At 40.5% G+C, this 22,645-nt stretch overlaps 1 protein-coding gene and 1 long non-coding RNA gene across 2 annotated transcripts in view; one reads left to right on the top strand and one right to left on the bottom strand.

The window, feature by feature from the left end:
• mtnr1al (melatonin receptor type 1A like) overlaps window positions 1–21,644 on the top strand; it is a 33,382-nt gene extending 11,738 nt beyond the window's left edge. The window contains exon 2 of the mRNA XM_051954490.1: window positions 15,389–21,644. Coding sequence (XP_051810450.1) covers window positions 15,389–16,158 — 770 coding nt within the window. The 3' untranslated portion in view covers window positions 16,159–21,644. The remainder of the gene's footprint in view (window positions 1–15,388) is intronic.
• LOC127535776 (uncharacterized) lies at window positions 10,881–11,684 on the bottom strand. The gene is made up of 2 exons (XR_007944612.1): window positions 11,561–11,684; window positions 10,881–11,343 (listed from the first exon to the last, which is right to left on the bottom strand). It is a non-coding gene; the product is annotated as an uncharacterized LOC127535776 (long non-coding RNA).
• Window positions 21,645–22,645: the final 1,001 nt, after the last annotated feature.

The raw sequence follows: 22,645 nt of genomic DNA, 5'->3' as shown, positions 1-22,645 counted from the left end.
ATCTAAATCATCTGAGTCTCCAGTGTGTCTCTCTGTGTCTGCCTCCTCAACTTCTCTCAACTTCACTGAACTTCCACAACAATTTATACTTTTCTTTAAGTCAACTTACAGTTCTGTTGGTCTTCTGTTGCCATTTAATCCGTCACAATTTTTGTTGTAAACGAAAAAAATGAAATTAAATGAAAAGTGGTTGGTCAAGGTCATCCAGCAATTTAAAAAAAAATCATAGGAGAGAACTTTTACCAACCTCCAGAAATTAGAGTTCCAAATGCTTGCTAAAAGTATAACGTGAACCCTGTTTGTATTGAAAGAGAGGGTTAAAACATTGGTTTGAGGCTTAGTGCAGCAGAGGGGGCTAAGTGATGCACAATTAGTAGAAAGGCTTCCGTAGCAAAGCACTGAAATGAAGCTCAACTTCTATTTCACTTTGTAGCCTTTTAAATTGTTAAAAATGAGCTCCAGGTGTTTTTTTTCTCTCTAATGTGACACTTTACTTAATTGATTTACCAATTTAGTAAATGCTGGGACCCATTTAAGGTGTTTTGCATTTGGAAAGAATTATAAAATCACTGGTAATGATGGTGCATAATGGCTGATGTAGCTTCTTAAAGTGTTATATCATGGGACAGATAAAGAGAGTCACCCATTAAGATGGCTGTTTGTGTTGATAAAAAAAATCCACAGAGGCCAAAAGGTAGAAATTAAAACTGTGTGCAGGATTTTTTGGAAAGCAGCAGCTTTGAAAAGAAGCTGCAAACAGGTCAGAGATGTTTGTGTCCTCAGAGTCTAATTGGCAGAAATGCTTTTTCACATTATGGCTCCTTGGATTGAAATAATTTACAAGGTAAGCTTGTAGATACTGCCTTTGCACCAGGAATGAAGTTTTCATCAGTCTGACCGAATCCACACAACAACTGCAGAACGTCTTCGAAATGCTGAACAACTGACCTGCTGAAAACTTTGAAAAAACTTTTAATTTGACAACTTTTACTTTGATTAACTTTATCACTTTCACAAGCTCTCGCATGGTTCCGTTTTGTGTTAGTATTTATTAAAGCTGTTTACACTGTGTTAAGGAAAGAGACGCTGCTGTTGAGATTTTCAAATGACACATTCAACTCAAGACTTTCCAATTATGTTTCCATTCAAGCTTATTACGGTTTGGATTGTGAGAGTGCCCTCTAGTGGCAGTAGATGTTATGACAGGAAGGAGGAGGAAAAGAGTTACTGTTCACCTGTATTCTCTACATGCATATCAGAAAGTGTGTTGTAGATTAGGAGACATCAATTGGACTACAGCATTGAAGAGGGTTAAGCTAGCAACAGGCACCATGACAAGGACTTCTGTTATGTTTAAAGACCTCCATCAGCAGATAAAATTAAAGAACAGGCTTAGATTAAAGCCAATAACGAATAATAAAATATGTCTTATTTGGCCCGGATTCCTACTTAAAATTAATCATTTCCACATGTTAACCGTAGCACTAAGGAGACAATTTAAATTTACAACAATAATGTGAAAGATGTGATATTTCTTAGTTATATTTGATTTCTGGAAATCATCTCATGACCTTTTGGGGATTCCCAACCCTCAGTTTAGGAACTGCTTCGCTCCAGGACTTGGCTTTCAGCTCAAATCTATTGCATCTGGAGTTTTAGCTTTGGTTACCTCCAAATAATCAGACACAGTACCAACACTTCCTGATCCACAGAGAGCAGAGACGCTCTGACAACAACAACAACAGCTGGCAGGAAGCTTCAAAACCCAGCGAACGTCTCCCGAGCACCGAAGGCATGTGCTCGGCTGCGGCGTGCGACATGAAGTCACGGCCTCTGTTTTCTCCCTGACAACATGTCTGATGAGGCTGACCTGATCCCAGCCACCTGCCCGACCTCGTCCCGCTGCTGTCGCACACCTGCCCGAGGTTCTAGACGCTCGGCTGGGCTGCCGCGGCGCCGTGATTTATTTTGTCTAATTTCCTTTAACAGCTCAGATGCTTTATCATTCGCCGTATTTCTGTCTGTTGTCTGCACTGGCGAGGACGCTGCTGCTGCTGCTGCTGCTGCTGGAGGCATTTCAGACACAACAACCCGCTCATCTTTAACACTGCTCCCTCAGATCCTGACTCCTGAAATAAATTTGTTTCAGAAATTCATCCACAGCGTTTGCTTCTGTCATTGGAGTGAAATTCAGATCGTACCTCACAGACATTAACGTCCACATTCATATTTGGATATCAAACACCTGACTCTCTGTAGGTTTGAAAGCCAGGTGCAGAGGATTTGATGTTTTGTTGATCAGGGAGGTTTAGCTCCGTCTGGATCCCCTGTGCATACAGTGGAGTCTAACCGTAGCTGGGTTTCCATTACAGTTTTTCGCAAAATAAAAGGGATATTTCTAAAATTTCGACAAAGTATATTTGCGCTTTGAACGTGTTTCCATTGAAGGTTGTTCTGGGCAGAAGCATCGTAACTCTCGTAAAATATCATCCCGCGAGATTTCACTGCAGGAAGATGGACGCCCAAAACCAAAACCCTCATTTCCGCTTCTATCTCCTTCTAACACTCTGCATTCCTCTGCTGTTTGCTGTCTCGTATGGCAGTGATGTTTTTCTCAAGAATAATGGCAAGAAAAGTCTCGGTCTCCTCTTCTGTCCACACGTACCGCGCCATGTTTACTCCGAGAGAACTGGTCATGTGACCAGGTACGTCACGTCCTGTGACGTATAATTGCAGAAAAAGTGTTTCCATTGCGCTTTTGCGATATTTTTCAATATCGAAACGTCTAAAAAAACCACCTCATGAGAGCGTAAAAACTTTTTAGCGATATTTTAGTCCTTTTTCGAAATTCAGGTGTTTCCATTACCAGTTTTTTTTGCGCTATTTACATTTTGCGCATATCTACGGGTAGTGGAAACGCAGCTGGTGACAATTTTCCCAGTGAGGAGAAACAAGACGGTAGCTAAATGTACAATTTAACGTTAAACTAGTCAGGAAACCAACTTTTTGAGGAAGCAGCTATATGGTTGACATGAACCGATCAGCAAGCTTCCACAACAACAAGGCTTCATCTGCTTTCCCAATAAATGCGCAGCAGATTTCCGTTAACGAATGTCCTATTTCTGATAAATGGGATGGACAGCAGGAATGGGAAAGATTTGCGGCTCAAAACATTTGTGCGATAAAAAGGCAATAACGATATCCATTAAACAACAATATACTTTAATAATAAATACTTTAATAACCAAAAATAATGTAGCTTATCTGATGTGGGATCACATATTTGCCTGGTTTTGAGGCAGTTCCATGAAAAACCTGAGCTTTTCGGTCATGATCACCACTTCAGTGTCCACATGAGGGATATTCACAGGCTGACAGCAGGAACGAGGCATCAGCAGCGACTAAACTCTTTACGAGGGTGACACTGCAGTCGTATCGTGTCATTTCGTGCAAATCAAGATGATGATGCACATTTTGGGTGGCGTGTCCTTCACTTTTGAAAACGAGATGCCTGAAGATAACGTATTCTATTGGCTGACTGTCCAAATTTGCAGAATAAATTAACAAAGGTGAACTGTAACTTGTCGGGCTGCCAGCTGGAGCGCACACAGAATTGGAAAGCACTTTTTTACGATTACTGCTTTAGTATTTCCCTATATAGTACAGGAGCTGCTGAGACAAAGGAAATGTGGGGACACGGAGCAGTGGAATGAGTGCACAAATGCCATCCACAGTGAGTCCCTGGTTTGATTCCCAGCTGGCTGGACCTTTACTATATATCATTGTATGTTTCATGAGCGTTTGGCTATGGGGTCCCCAAAGAAGCATATTCTTAAGGCAGTTGCACAGGGGTGAATATGTGCCGAGTTTGGTCCTCTGCCAGCCGGTGTTCTGCTACCTTTAAGGACTGAAACAGAAGTCGCTTCTTTGGACAATATGAGAGCAAATCCGGAACAAAAAAAAGCACACTTCTCTGCCAAGGAAAGTGCTTACAGAATACAAATCTGAGCATTATCACAACTCACTCAAATGAATATTTCTTTGAACACAAATAAAATACAAAGACCTATTAGCCTTCTTGTGTTCTTCATCAGCTTTCTTAATGCATTTCTCCACTACAGACGGCGTCATTCCATTAACTACCGAAGCCATCCATTGATCAAAGGTTGAGGAGCTTCAGCAGCAGCCAAATGCTGTGCTGATGTAAAGCGTTTAGGTGGCTAGCATCAGCCCTGATGAGCTGGAGACAGCATGAATTACAAACAGGGTTCTAAGTATGTCCGGTCTTCACTTTGTACTAGAACAAGGTGTTCAAACTAATCTTCCGCGGTAATTCTTATGAAAGGAGTTTGTAGTTTCAGCCATTATGGTCAACTCTGTCATTTTCGGATGATTGTGGGCATATAGTGCCGCTGTCTAAAAAACAGCTCTGTGTTGTGGACAAGTTGCTTCAGGTACTGTTAAGACCTAAACTAGAACCAAGAAAGCCCAGTCCTGTATATCCACAGAATATCCTGGCTGCACCTTATATCATCATTGTAGGAAAACAAAGCTCTGGCTTGTTTGCATCTCTGTAAACCACTCGCCACCTTCTTGTGTGGTGCTGAGCCCAGGATGCAGTGATGGTGTCCCTGCAAATTAGTGTTTGGGGGACCAGTTATGGTGAAACATTTTCATACAGAGAGGCGAAATAAGCAGGCGTGTATTATAGCAGGGTGAAAATACTAAAAAAACTAGCCCTTTACAGCATGACAGTTTCTGCTTGGAGGTTGTTTTTGTTTTCTTAGTGATGGGGTCTTTGTAGATACACTGTGATCTGTAAGTCGCAATGTGTAAATGATGAACTGAGACATAATGTTGTTACTCCGCCAAGGAACACAATGGAGTTATGCGACTATGGGCGAACGTTTGTCCTTCTGTCTGTCTGTCTTTTAGCAACACCACTTAAAAATGGACTGACGGATTTGGAGGAAATTTTCAGTGAAGGTCAGAAATGACACAAGGACCATCTCATTAGATTTATTGCAGCTTATAGTCTGGATCCATGGATTTGTTAAAGATTTCTGTATCATTGCAAGATAGCAACACGGCGGCACCACAGCTATGACAAGTGAACGCTTCGTCAGCTGCCTGCTGACAATCACATGATTGTGATCCTACTACAAATCAGCTGGGGCGGACTTATCAGGACTTATCCGTCGGAAATGATACAAGGAACAATTGATGAAATTGTGGGGGTGTTTCCGAGTATCATCAATTCCCACTGCCTGCTACATATTTAGGTCATGCAATTCGGTATCTGGTCATAATGTACGCATGCATAGCACACGCCTGTGCTCAGGGTCATTCGGTTTATGGGTACATCTATATTAAATGGCCCCATTCTATAATGTTGTGATTTCTGCCATGAATTTTATCCAGACTTCAGCCGTCAGAAATAATACAACAACTGAGCAGTCTTGGGGGAGTACTGCACTCTTGAGTGCTATTCTCATTGAAATTGCACTAATTTTTCTTCAGAAATTTTAATTTGTTCATAATGTTTTGTAGCAAGATAGTTCATAAACTCTGACATTTTCAGAATGAATTTTATTGCACTAAAACAAAGGGGAAAATTTGGTGCTATTTGTAAGTTATGCTTTGGTTTTACTGGTCTGGCCCACTTTAGATCAAATTGGGCTGAATGTTGCCCCTGACCTAAGAGTTTGACACCCCTGCTTTAAATGCTCCCAACATCAGCTTTATAACCAGCAGCACAAGCTCATGTATCTCTACAATACTCCAAATGCAAAGGATGCCAGTTGCCAGAAAAAGTGACTATTTTTACCTGGAATCCGAAGCCTGATCTCGGTCTGTGGGTGACAGTGTGTGTTTGCTGTTGCACTTCAACGAGGTGCCGGCAGCAGCGACGGTCTGAGCTGCCGTCAGGATCAGAAGCAGCGGCGGTTCTGCTGAGAAAAACAAATAAAACACACAAGTGGAGTGAAGGAACAAAATTGAGACTCGCTTCAAAACAGTCTCTCTGCTGTTACTAGAAGCTCCACCATGCTGCTGTCATCCTCTGTGTGGGGCACGCCGTTATGAACACAGCAGCTCAGAAGCACCACGTTACAGGAAAAAGTTCACAGCGCTGCTCCCTCTGCAGAGCAGATGATCTGATTAGATTTTGGCGCTGCTCACTGCATACATTTACATTTCAATGTGGAAAAACCGATGTCTTTGAAACTACTGTAACTTCTCAGTGCGTTAAAGAGGCAAAGATCACACTGCAGTGATAGGAATCTTTGCTAATTAAGTCATTTGTCTTAATGAACAGGCTGATTAGCATAGCGGGTTGAGTTTCATTTATCATTAGGGAGCTCTCCTGGTGCTAAATGTGTTGGGAAGAACTGATGTGTAATGTTTTGCACTTGGAGGATTCATGGGAGACCCTTTCAAGTTAAAAAGTAAACCAGATAGAAACTGAGATATCCCAACTGGATCCTACACTTCCCATAATACAGCTGGATAGCATGTCTTTGTTAAACCCAATCCCTGTGTAACCCTCCCTATCGGTTCGAGCACCTTAAGGTGCAATTTAGGTTTGGGAGGGAGTTTTGTTAGAAATACAGTCACCCCAAAAACACACGATGACAACTGATTGCAAATTTTTAGGAAAAAAGTATATTGAACCTACGTATAAAATTGAGCTCATGAATGTTGAAACCACCAAAACATTGGATCTAATGACAGTTTGCAATAATTGCAATCCAGTTCACCAACAGTACCAAGGATTAAAATGTCTTTTTCCCCTCACAACTGGCCGGCCAGGCAAATTAAACCCCGAACCTCTGGGCAACAAAACAAAAAATAAATAAAACAGAAAAAATGTTGAGTGCATTCAGAAAAAATCCTACTGCCACCTTATAATGAATGTCCGATGAGACGATCCAAGGTGATGGTGGGTTCCAGCATGATGGAGATGGAGATATGGACGTGGATGGACATCAGCACAGTGGAAGATGGATGAAGATAGAAGTCCCGCTGAAGAGAATCCTCAAGAAAAAAACAGCCTACACTGATGTGCAGGGCAATTACTCATACAATCCATAACAAGTGTCCAATAAAGTCACCATTCTGCCACTCCTGTCTTGGCTCGTAACAGGCTGTACACATAAAAATACAACATATCATAGACAAACAATATAACCTCCTGAATTTAACTACATTCTTCCTTCAGCCTACAGCCGATAAGGCAGCACATTGTTACAGATAACACATTACTAGCACTCAGTAACTCACAGTCCAGCTCCAAGGAACTTTAGCATTTGAACATGTCCAGCGTTTAACTAGCCAGTTGTCGAGTGGCGATGCAGTAAATTACACAGTAAATTATTCAAGTAGCAACAACATACAGCTCAGTAAACACATTAAACAGTTAACAGCATCAATGGAAAATCATTTCATTCCTATTAATGTTATCCCGAGTGTTTTTTTTTTTAGACAGACTACTGTTCTCGTGTTTCCCGTTTTTAGCTTCACTTTGCTAGCGTTAGCATGCTACCGTAAAACCTTGAACACCCGTAACTCACCGGAGTATCGATTTCTATCTCTGATGTGTGATGATTCTCATCTATACTTCTGTAACTTCTGGGGTTAACTTCGGTGTCAAAATACCACTTTTATGGTTCGGTTTCTAAGTAAATCCATCTCTAGCTCAATCGTAGCATCCACACTGGACTGGGTTCAGGCAAGAGAGAAAAGATATTTCGGTAAGATGACCACCCCTAGCACTTTTTCGCGCACTAAACAAGCCTGTCAAATTCAATCTTAGAGACAATAACGGCCTTCTACAATCACCTTGTGGCCAATTTGAGGTACTAATTCTCCTGAGAGAAAAGGCAAATTAAGGGACTGGCTCAAAATACTGGCTAAAACACATTATTAATAACCTGAGGTTTTTACACCTACATCACATACAATAATTTTTGACAGAAATAGAACAGAAACAATAATAATGCTTATTCTTTTGATTATTAAACTAACCATGTTACCCGCCTGTATTTGCACTTTCCAAAATCTTCAGTTGACAAATAGTTTTTATTTTTTCCACACTACTACTAATAATAAGCTGCTGTCCAAAGCTCTGGTGGTGCCGGTGCTATGTTCAAGTTCTGGGAGCAAAAGACTCCTGGACATCTGCACAGAGATCCAGGAAGCATGTACGTGACAACTAACTATGTAGCTTATTGGCTCTGTTAAAGTAGAGGAGAAAAAGCAGCTTCATTTGACAGATGGGCTGGAGGGATCAGAAAAGGACCAGAAGCTTCCTGAATGTATAATCTTCCCTTGTCCATTTATTGCTCTGTTTCTTGAAACAACAAATGAAGACGATAACGCACAGTGTTGGGCAGTGTTGTGACAATGAATGGAGATGATGCAAACCAGTGGAAGTACCTTGTAGGGTTCTTACAGGCCTCTTCCCCCTTTCTCAACCACTAAGACAGGCAGTAGATCATCAAGAACATCTTGGCAGAGGCTGGAGAGGCATCAACAAGCGCTACTTGGACACCAACCATCCTAATAGTTGCAATACAAAGTGGGATTAATGAATTATCAGTTATGGTGAGCTTAAAGCCACAGTTTTCCTGAAGGTGGCTCTCTTGTAACTTGTCTAGATTTGCTTTGGAGTTTTGAGATTCAAAGCAGGAGTAAGTGTGTGCATCAAGTTTCCACAGGACGCAGAAAATGCATGAATGTGTTTTTATACTTAGTCCTGATTTGCTGAACCAATCTGTTTTATTCTGCTGGTGTTGCACATGGTAGAAAACAGATCAGATCACACAGAGAATATTCAATCAGTAGCGTTAATTTCACTTTGATTTGACCAAAGACTAAAGTGATTTCATTGCAGGACATCGTCTCTGCAGGTAAAGACCTCTGATGTCCAGCTGTCAGTGGTTAACAAATACATTATCTTATATGATTAGGTATTTTCTACCACCATGCTATTTGTTGGAATCATTTTCTTATATATTCTTCATAGTTCTCTATTGCAACATGTTCCTCCTGACTGGAGGAGGCATCACACGATTGGCCCGTTTAGTGCAGAAGTAGTCATATGACTCGTGAAACATGAGGAAAACCTGGTAAACGAGGAAAGTTGACAGCCACTCATTATCTCTGACTGGGGTTTTAGGTTTTGCCAAGCTGGCTTATATGAAGAAAGCATGTTTATGTGGAATATTCTTCGTGGTCAAGCTGTTTGTATAACGATGAAATACCTCAAAGCACCTATTGACGTAAAGTCCTTTACCGACGATGTGACGATGTGAGTTGCTCTAGAAAGCGTAATCCATAATTTTGATAATAATAATCCAGCACTTGTGGAAGTTCAGCAAGGTCTAGAGAGGATGAGGAGGCAGACACAGAGAGACACACTTCATACTCAGATGACTTAAGTTGTGAGGAAGGTTTGCTGGCATCAGGAGAAGTGACACCAACAGAGCAGCAGTACATGCAAGCAACGCTAGCATCAGTTCTGAGGATTCTCCCTGAATCCATATTGGTCTTTAGATTACAGACCAATATGGAGATAACTCATCTGTTTAGTCACGTCAGAATAGACAATATCTAATCTTGACCAGAGCAGAGAGTCCTGGCATGTCTTCCTCCTACAGTCTCTGCCTGTCAGAAGATAATTTTGGCATGATGTCAGCGAACAGCTGCAAGGAAACACTTTAGAAAGAGAAAAGAGTAATTTTTCCTTTACACCAGCAATATATATTATGTATAAATATGCTTCTTTTTATAACTTCACTGCTTAGACAGCAAATATTTCTGCTTTTAACAGCTGACCTTTTTTTCCATTGTGGACTTATTTTCTCTTTTCACAGTGTGGATGTCAGATAGTAAATATATACAATTTTACACCTTCAGGAACAATCCACCTATAGATTTATAACACAAATGGCTATAATGAGACTGACTCATGCCGTCGTAATGTCTTCCTCAGTCATTGAACTGCACGGGGAATTGAACCTCTAACCCTAACAGCAATCTTCTTCCTCTCTTATTAACATATAGCTCCAGCTTACACAAGAGGAGAGGTACTGTTGCAAAGGGCAAACGCAGTAATAAAGACAGAACCAAACGACTAATACATATTGACTGGCGGCTAACAAGTCCCCTGCCTCTGTGCTGGGAGCCACAGCTCTTCCCCAACTCTGACGTGCAGCAGACGAAGTGTTGTCGTCCAGAATATCAACGATGAAGCTTCTTCATTATGAAGATGGAGTCGAGGGGTGATAAATAGCGAACGCAGGTAGAACAAGGTGTTATTAAGTCCGCTGCAGCTCACGACCACATTCCCTCCAAGTATGCACTTTGATAAAAGCTTCCACCAAAACATATCCATTACCTCAGCAGCCGCTGAGACGTGAGACACACCTCTCAGCCATCGGAGGGTTTTAATTCAGCTGCGGCCAACCTTGAAATTTCACACACGGGGCATTTTTAATTTTGTCCTGATTGGACATCCTGCTTAAGGCCTGAAATGTCAAACTTTAATGGAACCGGATCGCTGTCAGACGATGCGTCATCCGACATGTCAAACTGTTTTAGTGCGTCAAGTCAAATTTCATTTAACACCATCTGCCGTGTGTATGTATGCATGTAGTGGATGTGCAGAACAGAAGTTTGGATGATCTGAGCCAAACAGAATAGAGGAATTCTCAACAAGTGTTTTTCATGTTGGCACTGCTGTTGCAAAGACAGGGGTCTTGTGAAAGGTCAACTCTATCACCCAGTTTATATGCATCTACAGCTGTTGCGCCGTTTGTAGAGTAGTCTGATCAAAAAGGTCATGGAAGGTGGTAGGCAGGCAGACTCAGCACACTTACTGTGTGTAAAAGAGGGGAAATTTTATTTTGCAGTGCCTCTCCATTAATGTGAGACTTAAACCAACACAAAATGATCTCGAAATTAACTTGTAATTACTCAAAACAAGTCACATTTTGGCATCACAGCTTCACCTCCCTCGAGGAAACACAATCTTTACTCTTTATATATGCTGCTCAGTTCACAACTACTCACTTAAGCTCTACTATCATACAGAATGGTGGCAGATTCTACTACCTGAACGCAAACAAATCTGTAAACAACGTCATTGTACACACTACAAGCTTGCAGGCATTTCTAAATGACTCCCTGAAAGCTAAACTCATGAAATCAACACTGACTGATGGCTTTTAATACAAAAGAAACATCCAAATCAAAAAAGAGAACTTGGTATGGCCCAGTGATGTCACTCTGAGGCTGCATAAGTCCAGGAAGTGCTGGCCGGTTTCCTCCCAAACATTAGTCCTACAGGTGAGTCAGAAAAAAGGAACAAACGAGTAAACCATAATTGATCAGTAACTTAATAAAGGATAACTGATATTAGTTAATGATTGTGTGTTTTCCTTTAATCCTCCATATGATGGATGTAAACTGTAACGTATTATTAATATCTGAGTCAAACAGTCCTAAAGAAAACATCTATATTATAGTTAATTATCAAAATAAATCCATTTGTTTTTACCTGTTGAAACAGCTTCAAAGGAACCTTCCACTTGCTAAAAAAGTATCTGCAGTCCTCACATTGTAGCTGAAATGCAAGTTATTAATTCAAATTACTCATCCATGAGAGTTATGTCTGTTGCAGAAGAGACCATTTCTTTCTTTCAAACATAAAACCCATACATAAATCACCTAAATTACAGTTTAGTTACCAAATATGTAAAGGGATATTAGATATGCCTTCATTTACAAGATACAAGACACATCTTCGCTGTTACCACGGACATGAAGTTGTGTTTTTTGTATGTTTTGACAGTTTATTCCAGATGAAAACAGCCGTATATAAACTCTGCAACAAAGGTAAACACGTTTACAACAGTTTTTTAGTCTTTATAGTTAGTTTTCCCATTGATGACAGAGAGAATTTTATCTAAACGTGTTTAAAATCAGCTGGAATGGGACATGACAAGAACAATGGATGGAATTACCAAAACAAGCGGCTCAGTTTGGGTTACAAAAACAACTTTGCTTGAAGGAACCTACCTGAACCGGAGAATCCATTACACTTCAGGCTAAATACTGTATGTCTGAGGTAGAAAGCTGCCTGCAATACTAATGCAGCTCAGACACAGGACGGTTTCATGAAGGAAGCTTTGCACAATGACGGTGAGAAAATAGAATTGAAATGCAGCACGGTTCACTCGGGGCAGCAGGTAAATGTTAAGCTCCTAAATCAGGCCCTCAAACTTTATTTCCCTATGTGGGAGACAGACCTTTACAACACATCAGCTCTTTTTTTTTTTTCAAAGAATACAGTATTTGGCTGGAATAAAATGTAATCCACCTGCGACTGTGGCTCCAAGCTTGTGCTCAGGCCTCTCCAGGGAAACAACAACCGTCTATTATTATAAACTTTTTTGGACGGCGTGCGTTGGCGCTGTCTAAAGTGATTAGAGTGCAGATTGTTGGACTGAATGTGTACACAAGTAGCTTTGGACAGTTGTATTCATTAGACTGTAATGACGGTGGAGCCATTAAAACAGCAGTGATGAGGTTTGGAGAGCTTAATGATCCAGATGCTATTAAAGTGAAGTTGCAGGGGAATGTGATCCGACTGGGAGCTCGCCTCCGTGGTGTTTGCTTGCCGACGGCGCGTCTGTTTACTTGTCTAAGACTTGTTATTTTTGTTTGCTCTTCCTGTTCACAATCGCTCTGCGCTCGGTGCTCCTTCTTTTGTCTGGCTTTTGTTTGTGTTCTGCTCCATTCAGCAGCTTTTCTGAAGGAACTTTTTTTACACCTTGTTATGTTGTTTTTACATTTGCTGCCCTGAAACCTGCGAGCTGCCTCTACATCTCTCCAAAAAGAAGGAATAGATGCTGCATGCTGAAGGAAACCCCTTTTTTTCCCATTTGATATTGACAGAATCATGATGTGCATGAGAGGCTTTGTGTGTTTAAAGTCGGTAGCTACTAGAAATATGTGGGTATGCACTGTAAAAAAATATGGTTGGCACAATAGATGCTTCCTCGTAAAACTTAAATTGTTGCAACTGAAAAATTTCACATTATATAAAATAAATTTTTAAGTGCACAAAATTATGAGCTGACAGATATTTAAGGAAATTTACTTCCTCCAATTAGATTTTTTTCATTAATATTTGACATTTTTATGTTTTTGTTCATGAGGTAGCCTTAGTGAACAAAATCTGTCTAATTAACTAAATTTTTTAAAATTTTGAACTGCTATTACTCACAATATTTAAGTCTTCAAAACAAAAACAGCCAGTTTGAGTTTTAATAATCAACAACGTTAAGTTAATGCAATTGCCAATATTATGACACCAACGCAATGCAAAGTTATATCTAAACCAATAAACTAGAACTTGGGAATAGGTCCCTGGGCTTCTCCAATATAATATAATATAATATAATATAATATAATATAATATAATATAATATAATATAATATAATATAATATAATATAATATTGTAATTTGTCAAATAATCATACAAAATTCAAAGTTATTGAATTTCCAATTATATAAAAGTAAGAAAAGCTGCAGATCCCCACGCTGGAGAATCTGAGAACAGAACAATGTTTGGTGTTTTTGCACCATAAATCATAATAAATTAAGAAAAATTGTCAGTTAACTTCTCCAGTGTGGACTTTCAGACAGAAAGCGATTAATTTCACGCGGCGTCTGCTTTCGGTGCTTTTCATCGTTGGAGCTGTGAGTCATGTTTCAAAGAGAACCCTCTGCTGCTCTGCTGCACTTCCACAATCAGAAACTGATGCTCATCTGAAAAGACGATCTCCGCTGGCAGCCTTCCTAATGCTGTTAGAGAATCAGCTCCGTAAGAGGAACTTGCAAGCTGCAGATTTTCATCATCAATTATTCTGCAGAATATTATTTGATGTAGTCAATCGGTGTGCTACGTAGAGGAGCCGACACTGAGAATTTGGGGCATTTTTAACTGCTTTAACTTGAAAAACAAACTAAACAAGTAGCCGGTCATCAAAATCTAACTGCGAGCTATTCTCCTGATAATCGGTTAATGGAATAATTGTCTAAGATCCTGTTTATGAGCAAGGACCACACTGTCGCCAAGAGGACCACGATTTGTTCATTAAAGAAGAAAACAAGTGTGACGCTCATGAGAAATAAGTTAAACAGCTGCTGTGGGGGAAAAGGCTTTAGGATTGGTAGGAGCAGATCCTCACCAAAAGAACCAGGAGAGAGGAAACAGGATGGAGGGAGGCTGAGACAGCACAAACAGATATGCAAGGGAGGTAGCAGAACTGTTATAAAGGAATGGACAGGCACTGAAAGACTGAATAGAAATCGGTCAATGAATTCTTTCACATCATGGAAGGCGATTGTGGTTGGTTGTCCACATCCAGAAATTAGTTATCCTTCAAATGAAAACAAGATATTGTGTTCACACAGATCTATATATTGAAAAAGCTAAATACAATCAGTGAACAAGAGCTTTAAATGGCCTTGGTTGTGGTAAAAAAAAAACTCTGCATTATCTCCGTTATTAGTGAATGAATTTTCATTTTATCCCCTTAAGGTCTTCAGTTTTGTGAAGTAGCAACACAGTTTATAGCATTCGTGGAGATTTAAGTACAAGTCTGCATGGGGCATTCTCAGCTCGGTGCTGTAAAGTCCCGATTAGCCCCAGATTATAAATCAAACAGGAAATGATGGTGTTTGTGAAGGTTTTCTGTAAACGTCAATGTTTAGGATTCTGTCCTCCTCAACGAGTGTCTTGTGAACGATATAGATGACTGTTCTTCACCTATATGATCGGTTTTGGGTGGATCTTTCAACTTTCTTCTTCTTGTTCTGACCTGGTTTGGCTTCTCCTGTCCGAGTCCTTTCCATTGCACCGCTAGGGTGGTCAGTCTCCAACAGACCACACACGTATTTTCTATTCTTTTCCACTCCAATATTTCTCTCCCTTTCGACAGGAGTCCATTTTTAGCGTGATCCAATTCCTTGAGGTCTCTGCCTGACCAGAACTCCGTTGTACTTCTCCACATAGCAACCACCCCTTTAACAGTGGCCACTCTAACAAAGGGTGGTAGGTCTTGTGCATTCATGGTCATAATTCTTGGTTCTTGGTTTCTTCTTGATTAGGAACTGGCTTGATTTATTTCATCATGCAGTCACTCATATAATAAACATCTTCTGAGTGGAGGTGGTTGAGGTTTGTCCAGCATGCATTTTGTGTGATTTTATGAACTCCTTGTGTTGTTAATTTGATTCATCCATATGCTGACTCACGTAGAGATTTAACTTCACTTAACTTCTTTTTTTGTTGTTGTTGTCTTCTTGCTATGCAGGAAACGCCTTTGTTGTGAGCCTGGCCCTTGCTGACTTGGTGGTCGCCATCTATCCCTACCCGCTGGTTTTGACGGCCATCTTCCACGACGGCTGGATCGCCGGCTACATCCACTGTCAGATCAGTGGCTTCCTCATGGGCCTCAGCGTCATCGGCTCCATCTTCAACATCACAGGCATCGCCATCAACCGCTACTGCTACATCTGCCACAGCCTCAAGTATGACAAACTCTTCTCCAACAGCAACACCATGTGCTACGTGGTGCTTGTGTGGGCGCTCACCATCCTTGCCATCGTGCCCAACTGGTTCGTGGAGTCGCTGCAGTATGACCCACGGGTCTACTCCTGCACCTTCGCCCAGTCGGTCAGCTCGCTGTACACCATCACGGTGGTGGTGGTGCACTTCATCCTGCCCATCGGCATCGTCACCTACTGCTACCTGCGCATCTGGATCCTGGTCATACAGGTGAGGCGGAGGGTCAAGCCGGACTCGCGGCCAAAAATCAAGCCGCACGACCTCCGCAACTTCCTCACCATGTTTGTGGTGTTCGTGCTCTTCGCCGTCTGCTGGGCGCCGCTGAACCTGATCGGCCTGGCGGTGGCGCTGGACTCCAGGCTGAGCCGGGCCATACCGGAGTGGCTGTTCACGGCCAGCTACTTTATGGCATACTTCAACAGCTGTCTCAATGCCGTCGTCTACGGCGTCCTGAACCACAACTTCAGGAAGGAGTACAAGAGGATCGTTCTGATCATCTTCAAGTTCCACTGCTGAAATGAAGCGCTTAGAACAGAGGCTACAAATAGGGTTTATTTTCACTTAAATGACAAGAAAACACCATTAAAAAGCCATGAGAAAGAGAAAACGAAGAACTTGACCTTGACAAAGAGAAGAAAACAGGACTAATGGAAGGAAAATAAAACAAATAAGGAGCTGTGGCAGAGGAAAATAAGAACACTTTGAGTGAGAAAAATAGAAGAACTTTAATAGCTGGAGGAGGAGAGGTGGAGGGTGGAGACGAAGCGAAATAAATGAGGCCACACTGAGTTATCAGTGATGCCTTCAGGGAAACTGAGAGACTTAAAAAATGCAGAAAGGGAGGCAGAGACCAGAATTTGGGAGAAACTCCTAACTTAGTAATGTGTTTCTTCACGACTTTCTTTGCTAATGAAGTCATGAATTACCGTTGATGAGTTGTTACTTATGTTTTTAACCAACTTCCTACTTCAATTCGATGTTGGGTTCTGAAAACGTTGTGATTCTTTCATTGGATTCATTTTGATGCATAACATCCTTTGTGAACTAGATTCGAGGCAGAAATCCTCCAATACTGTGATTTTTTAAAAGGCCTGTTTCTGTTTCCTGATTGTTTACTGAAGACAAAATGACAAAGATGATGAAAGAACAAACAAACAGGTGCTTCTGGGAGATTTGAGTAGTGTATTGAAGTAAGAAGCAATTGAAGATGCTACATTTCGAACACTGACATCTAACATGAACTCCAATAGGAGCCGAGAGTCTTCTTGGCTGCTTATTTACAGTAATTACTTGGATATTTTAAATTCAATATGAATTATTTTTGAGCACTGAGCCAAGAACAGTGAAAGACAAAAAGGGAGAAAAGGATGAAGGACTTCGACCAGTGACTCTCGGACCTGAAATGACTTGATTAGATTCACAAGCACAAAGATATTAAAAAAAACAAGTAAAAATTCCACAGCAGTGATTTGAGAGGTTTCGAGACAATTCTCTCCTTTATAAATGCCGGAAAATTCTTTATAAAAGAATGGATCTATGATGTAATTTCATAGCCTGCACACCTTGTTCTTCCACGATCATGGGAATTACAAGCAACATTGTGTTCTGTCCATGAACCAGTCAAGTATTGTGACGGTGCTGGTAATCAATGGAGCTGCCGTTAGACATGCTGTACCAACCATAATCCCAACTCCATACATTCAAATCAACACAAGAAAAACTGGATACCTTCTGATTGTGAGATGAAAAGAAAGGAAAGCAGTCAGTTTGTCTAACAAGATCCACACTGCGATGATACTGTGCACATGAAAAAAGCTTTTTCAAGCTCTAAGTAAGTTCACTAAGATTCAAACATTTCCTCTTATGAGGATGGAATCAATGTGGAAGAACCTTAAAGTGTACATGGACAGACTGCCACTAGTTGCTGGCTTGAAAAAAAAAACCCTAATTGATGTCATTCACAGTTCAGCAGTTAATTCATTAGGGTTGCTGTTACTAAACTGGTGCCGGCTAATAGATGTGCTGTAAAATATGGCTTGGCTAATAGGGATAGAAGGCTCAGAAAGCTGCCATTTAGTTCACCAGGGTGTCTGTAATAAATAAATGAATCAGACAAATGATCAGATGTGATCCCAGTCCAGGTTGCAGAGAGCAGAAAGTGCGCATGTGCCAAATTTAGACATCGCAAATGGACATATCAAAAGTTAGGGTTATGGTTAGGATTAGAGAAGTGACTTTTTGGAGCTAGTATGAGTTTTAGCTATGACCAGTTCTTTAGTTTCAGCTGGTCATCCAGAATGGGGTTTGTCAATAACACTGCCCGTTCCTTTAAACTTTTTAACCACCTTCACCACCATGGAAAAGCCAAGTGGAATTCTACTTGGATGGCGTGAATTAAATTCATCTACTATCTTTCAATATGTCCATCCTTCACTTCCACAAGTTCAAGCATTTCTGCTGTTGACAAAGAAAAACAAATTATGAGATTCCCCATGCGTCCAGACTTTAGGGACACCCTGTGGTTACGGGGCAGAAATTGGTTCATAGAAGTTCAGCAGAATGCATCAAATGGAGTGTTTGATGCTCAAAATTTCCCAATAGAAGCTCACACCACCAAATATTCCAGCAAAACCAAAACCTACTCCCCTGGTCCAGAGTGACGGGTGAAATAGCTACAATGCTGCTGACCACAAGCCTCGCTATGCTCACCTTTACGTACATACATGCAATCTGTGGGTTATTCTTTGTGCCTCATGCGCAATGAGTTCTCATGCAAAATCAGCAAACAGTGCCCAACAGTGTCTAATAAGACACACAAACTGCTATAACAGCCTCTAATTTATCCCTTTCTCCACTTTGTCACATTTCATTGAGAGAAGGTAAGAAGGAAAAGATGTGTTGATTGAATTTTCAAGGTTTATTGATAATTACTAGCATAAAACTGCTGGTTGAAACAAATCAACAGCAGCAAAACTTTAATTGGTACTTTAGAAGCCCGCAATGACTCAAAGCTAAAGACTTGGACTGGACTTTTAGTGCCAACTTCTGAAACTATGACTTGGAAAACAAAAACTCTTCACCACCTCCGGAGTTGTTCCTCTCTGCTGAAAGCTGTGTTGCTTTGTTCCCCCGAGGCACCGACTTGTTTGTCCTCCAGGACAGTCTCGCCTCGTCGCACGACCGCCTCCTTATACCTGGGACACGAACACGCACAGTTGTGAAGGATTCTGTGCTTCTGCTGCATCCTGCTCTAATCCCATCTGAACATGTTTCCTCACAGGCGTGTCTGCGTGCTCTAAAACGAGCAGAAACAGGAGGATAGAAACACGGTGTCGCTGCCATTCAGAAGCAATACTGTGTCCTCGTTCATTCAGACTCCTAGCTTGAGCTCCCAAAACACACAAAAACTCGACAGCGCTCGCTCACTGCGCTCAGCTCCCGCCCAGCAGCGAGCGCATCTACTTTACCCTTCAAATCTGAATATAAATCACAAGAATTACAAGCAAAAAAAAAAAAAAAATGCAAGAGAAAATAAAATGTTGAATATAAATAATTAAATTGCAGTTGTTCTGAACGGTATTCTGACCACATCACTGTGTTTCACACTCCTGGAAAGTGGAAGATTAATATAGCCTGTGTATGAATAAGCGGAGTGCTGCTGCTGCTGTGATAATCTGCCTGTGCTTCAGACCCATTTTAATGAGCTCACAGTGTGTGTGTGTGTGTGTGTGTGTGTGTGTGTGTGTGTGTGTGTGTGTGTGTGTGTGTGTGTGTGTGTGTGTGTGGATCCAGCTGCTCTGGGATCAGTTCTTCCCCAGTTTCAAGGTCCACTAAGGGTTCTTAAACTGGCAACAGGGCCAGCTGTTGGAAGTGTGTTTATGCCTTCGCTCCATTTCCGTGCCAAAATGTTGCCATTTCCAAACCTAGTTAAGAAATTTAAATTTAAAGAGAAATGCTCTTTAGTTTCAATCCGTGAGCACTAGCTGGGTAATTTACAGCTAAAACAACATCGTAACATATGAAACTGAATTTGGGAAGTTTATAGGACAGCTTGACAGGCGCTAGCTGATGGACTTTGTTACCGCTGGACATGAGTCAGATCAGTTTTATGCCAAGCTGCTCTAACCAGCATCAATCTCATTTCAGCAAGAAAGTGAAAGATATTTAACAAATAAATGTCAACTTGTATTTTTAACTGATTAACTAAGTCACTAAGGAGACACTACAGGTGAATAAGGTGAAGAAAAAGTTAAACTTTCCCAGTGTATTACTTACATTATTGTTTTGTATTACAAGTTTTATGTGATGGTATGTTTAAGTATGCAAATGAGCTGTTACATCTGTAAAACTGCATGCATTTCTGGAACAGAAGTCTGATCACTGGATAAAGCCATGTTTAAAGTTCAGTCATAGGCTTTTATAGAGGGGGTTTTTAGACGTCTCTTTATCTTTCTCCATAAATTAGAAGAAAATATTATTAATAGATAGGAAAAAGAAATCCTTTTTTGTGATGTTTTAACAAATAAAATGTTATATGAAGCAGGCTATGAATAATATATGAACAAACCTCTTTGTAAAATCCTCCAGAACATAGACAGGAACTAAACAGGAAATTTTGGTTGCTACTGAAATTAGAATAATTTGGGGAAACTGCCTTTGAAGATTTGTCTTGCAACGGGAATCTACAGCCTCAAACAGCCAAAGTATAAACACTGAGATGTGAGTATTTTTGGATGTTTTCTTTCCATTCCTCTGAAATGTGACATGAAAGCAAAATATCCAAAATCTCAAAATTAGCCGGTGCATGAAAAAGCTGATTTTGCCTACGGTGTCTGACCTTAACATGGGAATTCCATCAACTCCATAGGGTTGTCATTTTTTCCGCTTAAAAACATTGCTAAAGGACATTTATTTGTCGTCATGACAAGTGTTAGATAAAGTAGATGAAGCTAGAGCCAGATTATGATTAGATTTACGTAACATAAAGACTGGAAGCTGAAGGAAAATGCTAACCTGATGATTTTGTTTTCTTTTTGTTGCCTATTTCATACAAAAATGAGGCAAAACTTACAATTTACACCTATAGGGAACACTTTCCTGGAAGGGAGCTGTGACTTCCCATGGAAACCAAATGAAATAGTGTAATTAGTTAGCTTACAAATAGCTAGAAAGTGGATTTTGTTACCTTCACACAGAGCCAGATGTGCAGTTTCCCTCCATTTCCAGTCTTTGTGATAAGCTAGGCTAACTAACTGCAACATAAACATACACGAGAATCTAAATGTTTGCAAGAAAGCAAGCAAGACATTTAGACATATAGATCGCATGTAACTATTACTTCAGTCTGTATCAGATTATATACTGAGTTATAGTCATGAATTATAAACCAAAGGATCAAAATTTTCCTATCAGTTAATGACCCCAGGGATTGAAAGAAATCAGTCTGAAGGCTGAAAAAATGGTTTGTTTTTCTTTGAAAATGAAATATTAAATCAAAGAATGAGCTCACAGTGTTGAAACCCACCTTCCTTGTGCAGATAGATGTGAAATTACATCCACAGGAGCTGCAGCCATTAAATGGACCCCTGGTGTGGGCTGGTTAGAAAAGCCAGATGAGGACAGCAGCAGATATAATTGGCCCACTGAGGACTGAAAAGTATAGCATCTGCCTTTCACCTGTAGTCGTGTGCATCGAAAGATCTCATTTTTCTTCTTTTTAGTGCTTAAAATCAATGCAATGAACTAAGCTTGTTGTCGTCTGTGTGTTTGGAGCAGTTAAAAAAAAGAAAATATAATAAACAATGTGTCTGTGTCTGTGGCTGAAGGCCAGCCAGTTGCAATGGAAGCCAACAGTAAATGAGAATGTACCTGTTTTCCTTTCATACGCTGTTTTGCACATCGCCGTGGAGAATGTTTCCTCTGAATGTCTGTAATGTTGATGAGACAAAAGAAACCCACCAAGCCCCCGAAAACATGTCTTAATAAAAGAACGTTCACTGTGAGCCGTCGGCTTTGTCGCTTTATTTCCACGCTGCTTCCAACTCCGCATCGCTGTTTACTGTAAACGAAGCTCGCCACAGCTGAGAAACATTTCATATTTAATTCTGTGCTGAAAATGGGCTTATTGTTTGAACATTTCTACCAACAGAGAGGCAGTTTTGTTGTGGTCAAATAGTGTTTTTTCTTCACATCTGTGAAGATCCTTAAATGATTGGAAGGATGTTTTTTTTTTAAATTAACTTAAGGTGAAAGAACAGCACTGAAGCATCTTGACTTTAAAACAAAGGCCAGCATGAAATGAGACATCCAAATGTTTAGCAGTTGGCCTAATGCAGTATGATTGGACAAACAAGCATTTCAATGTTGTCATCATAAAGGCTGAGGAATTTTGACAGGTCCACAAATTAATATTCAAAAGTCGGTCAGTAAATTGGGTTAAAATACTTTGATGTTCAGTAATGGACACAAGACTGACCCTTTAGAAACACCATGAATATGATGCGAAATGAGAAACTATAGACCTACGACAGAAAAAGTTTTATTAGACAGGTATAAGTGTCACAAGTTAACAGTAATCGTCTTTAAATCATGTGCATCTGTTTGAGTTTTACAACAAAGCCTATAAAACACCTCAATCATTGGTTATTCTTTTGTGACTTTGAGAACATGTAGCCGTGATAGCATATTGTACATTCACTTGAGTGTATTTTGCAGAAGTTTTACAGAAACATCAAGACCATGTTTGAACAGAGGGGTTATCAAACGAACAAAACACCACATCTGGGTTATGATTTGACAGATGAGTGCTGAAGAAGTTTGACAGTAAAGACGGCAACAGTTAAAAGGAGGAGAAAAGCTGGTGAACGATATAAATCACTTCAAGTTTCTTTCTCTATAATTTTCGTCTGCGGGAACCTCCCAGCAGACTGACAGCTGTCTGGTTTCTCTTCAGCGAAACACATTCCATCCTTACACCATCTTCTGTTGTCTGAGGCTGGTTGCC

This window comes from Acanthochromis polyacanthus, chromosome 10 (assembly GCF_021347895.1).
Source record: "Acanthochromis polyacanthus isolate Apoly-LR-REF ecotype Palm Island chromosome 10, KAUST_Apoly_ChrSc, whole genome shotgun sequence".
In the NCBI taxonomy this organism is placed as follows: domain Eukaryota; kingdom Metazoa; phylum Chordata; class Actinopteri; family Pomacentridae; genus Acanthochromis; species Acanthochromis polyacanthus.
Note: the sequence above shows the minus strand (reverse complement) of the source record. Positions and strands in the feature narration are given on the sequence as shown.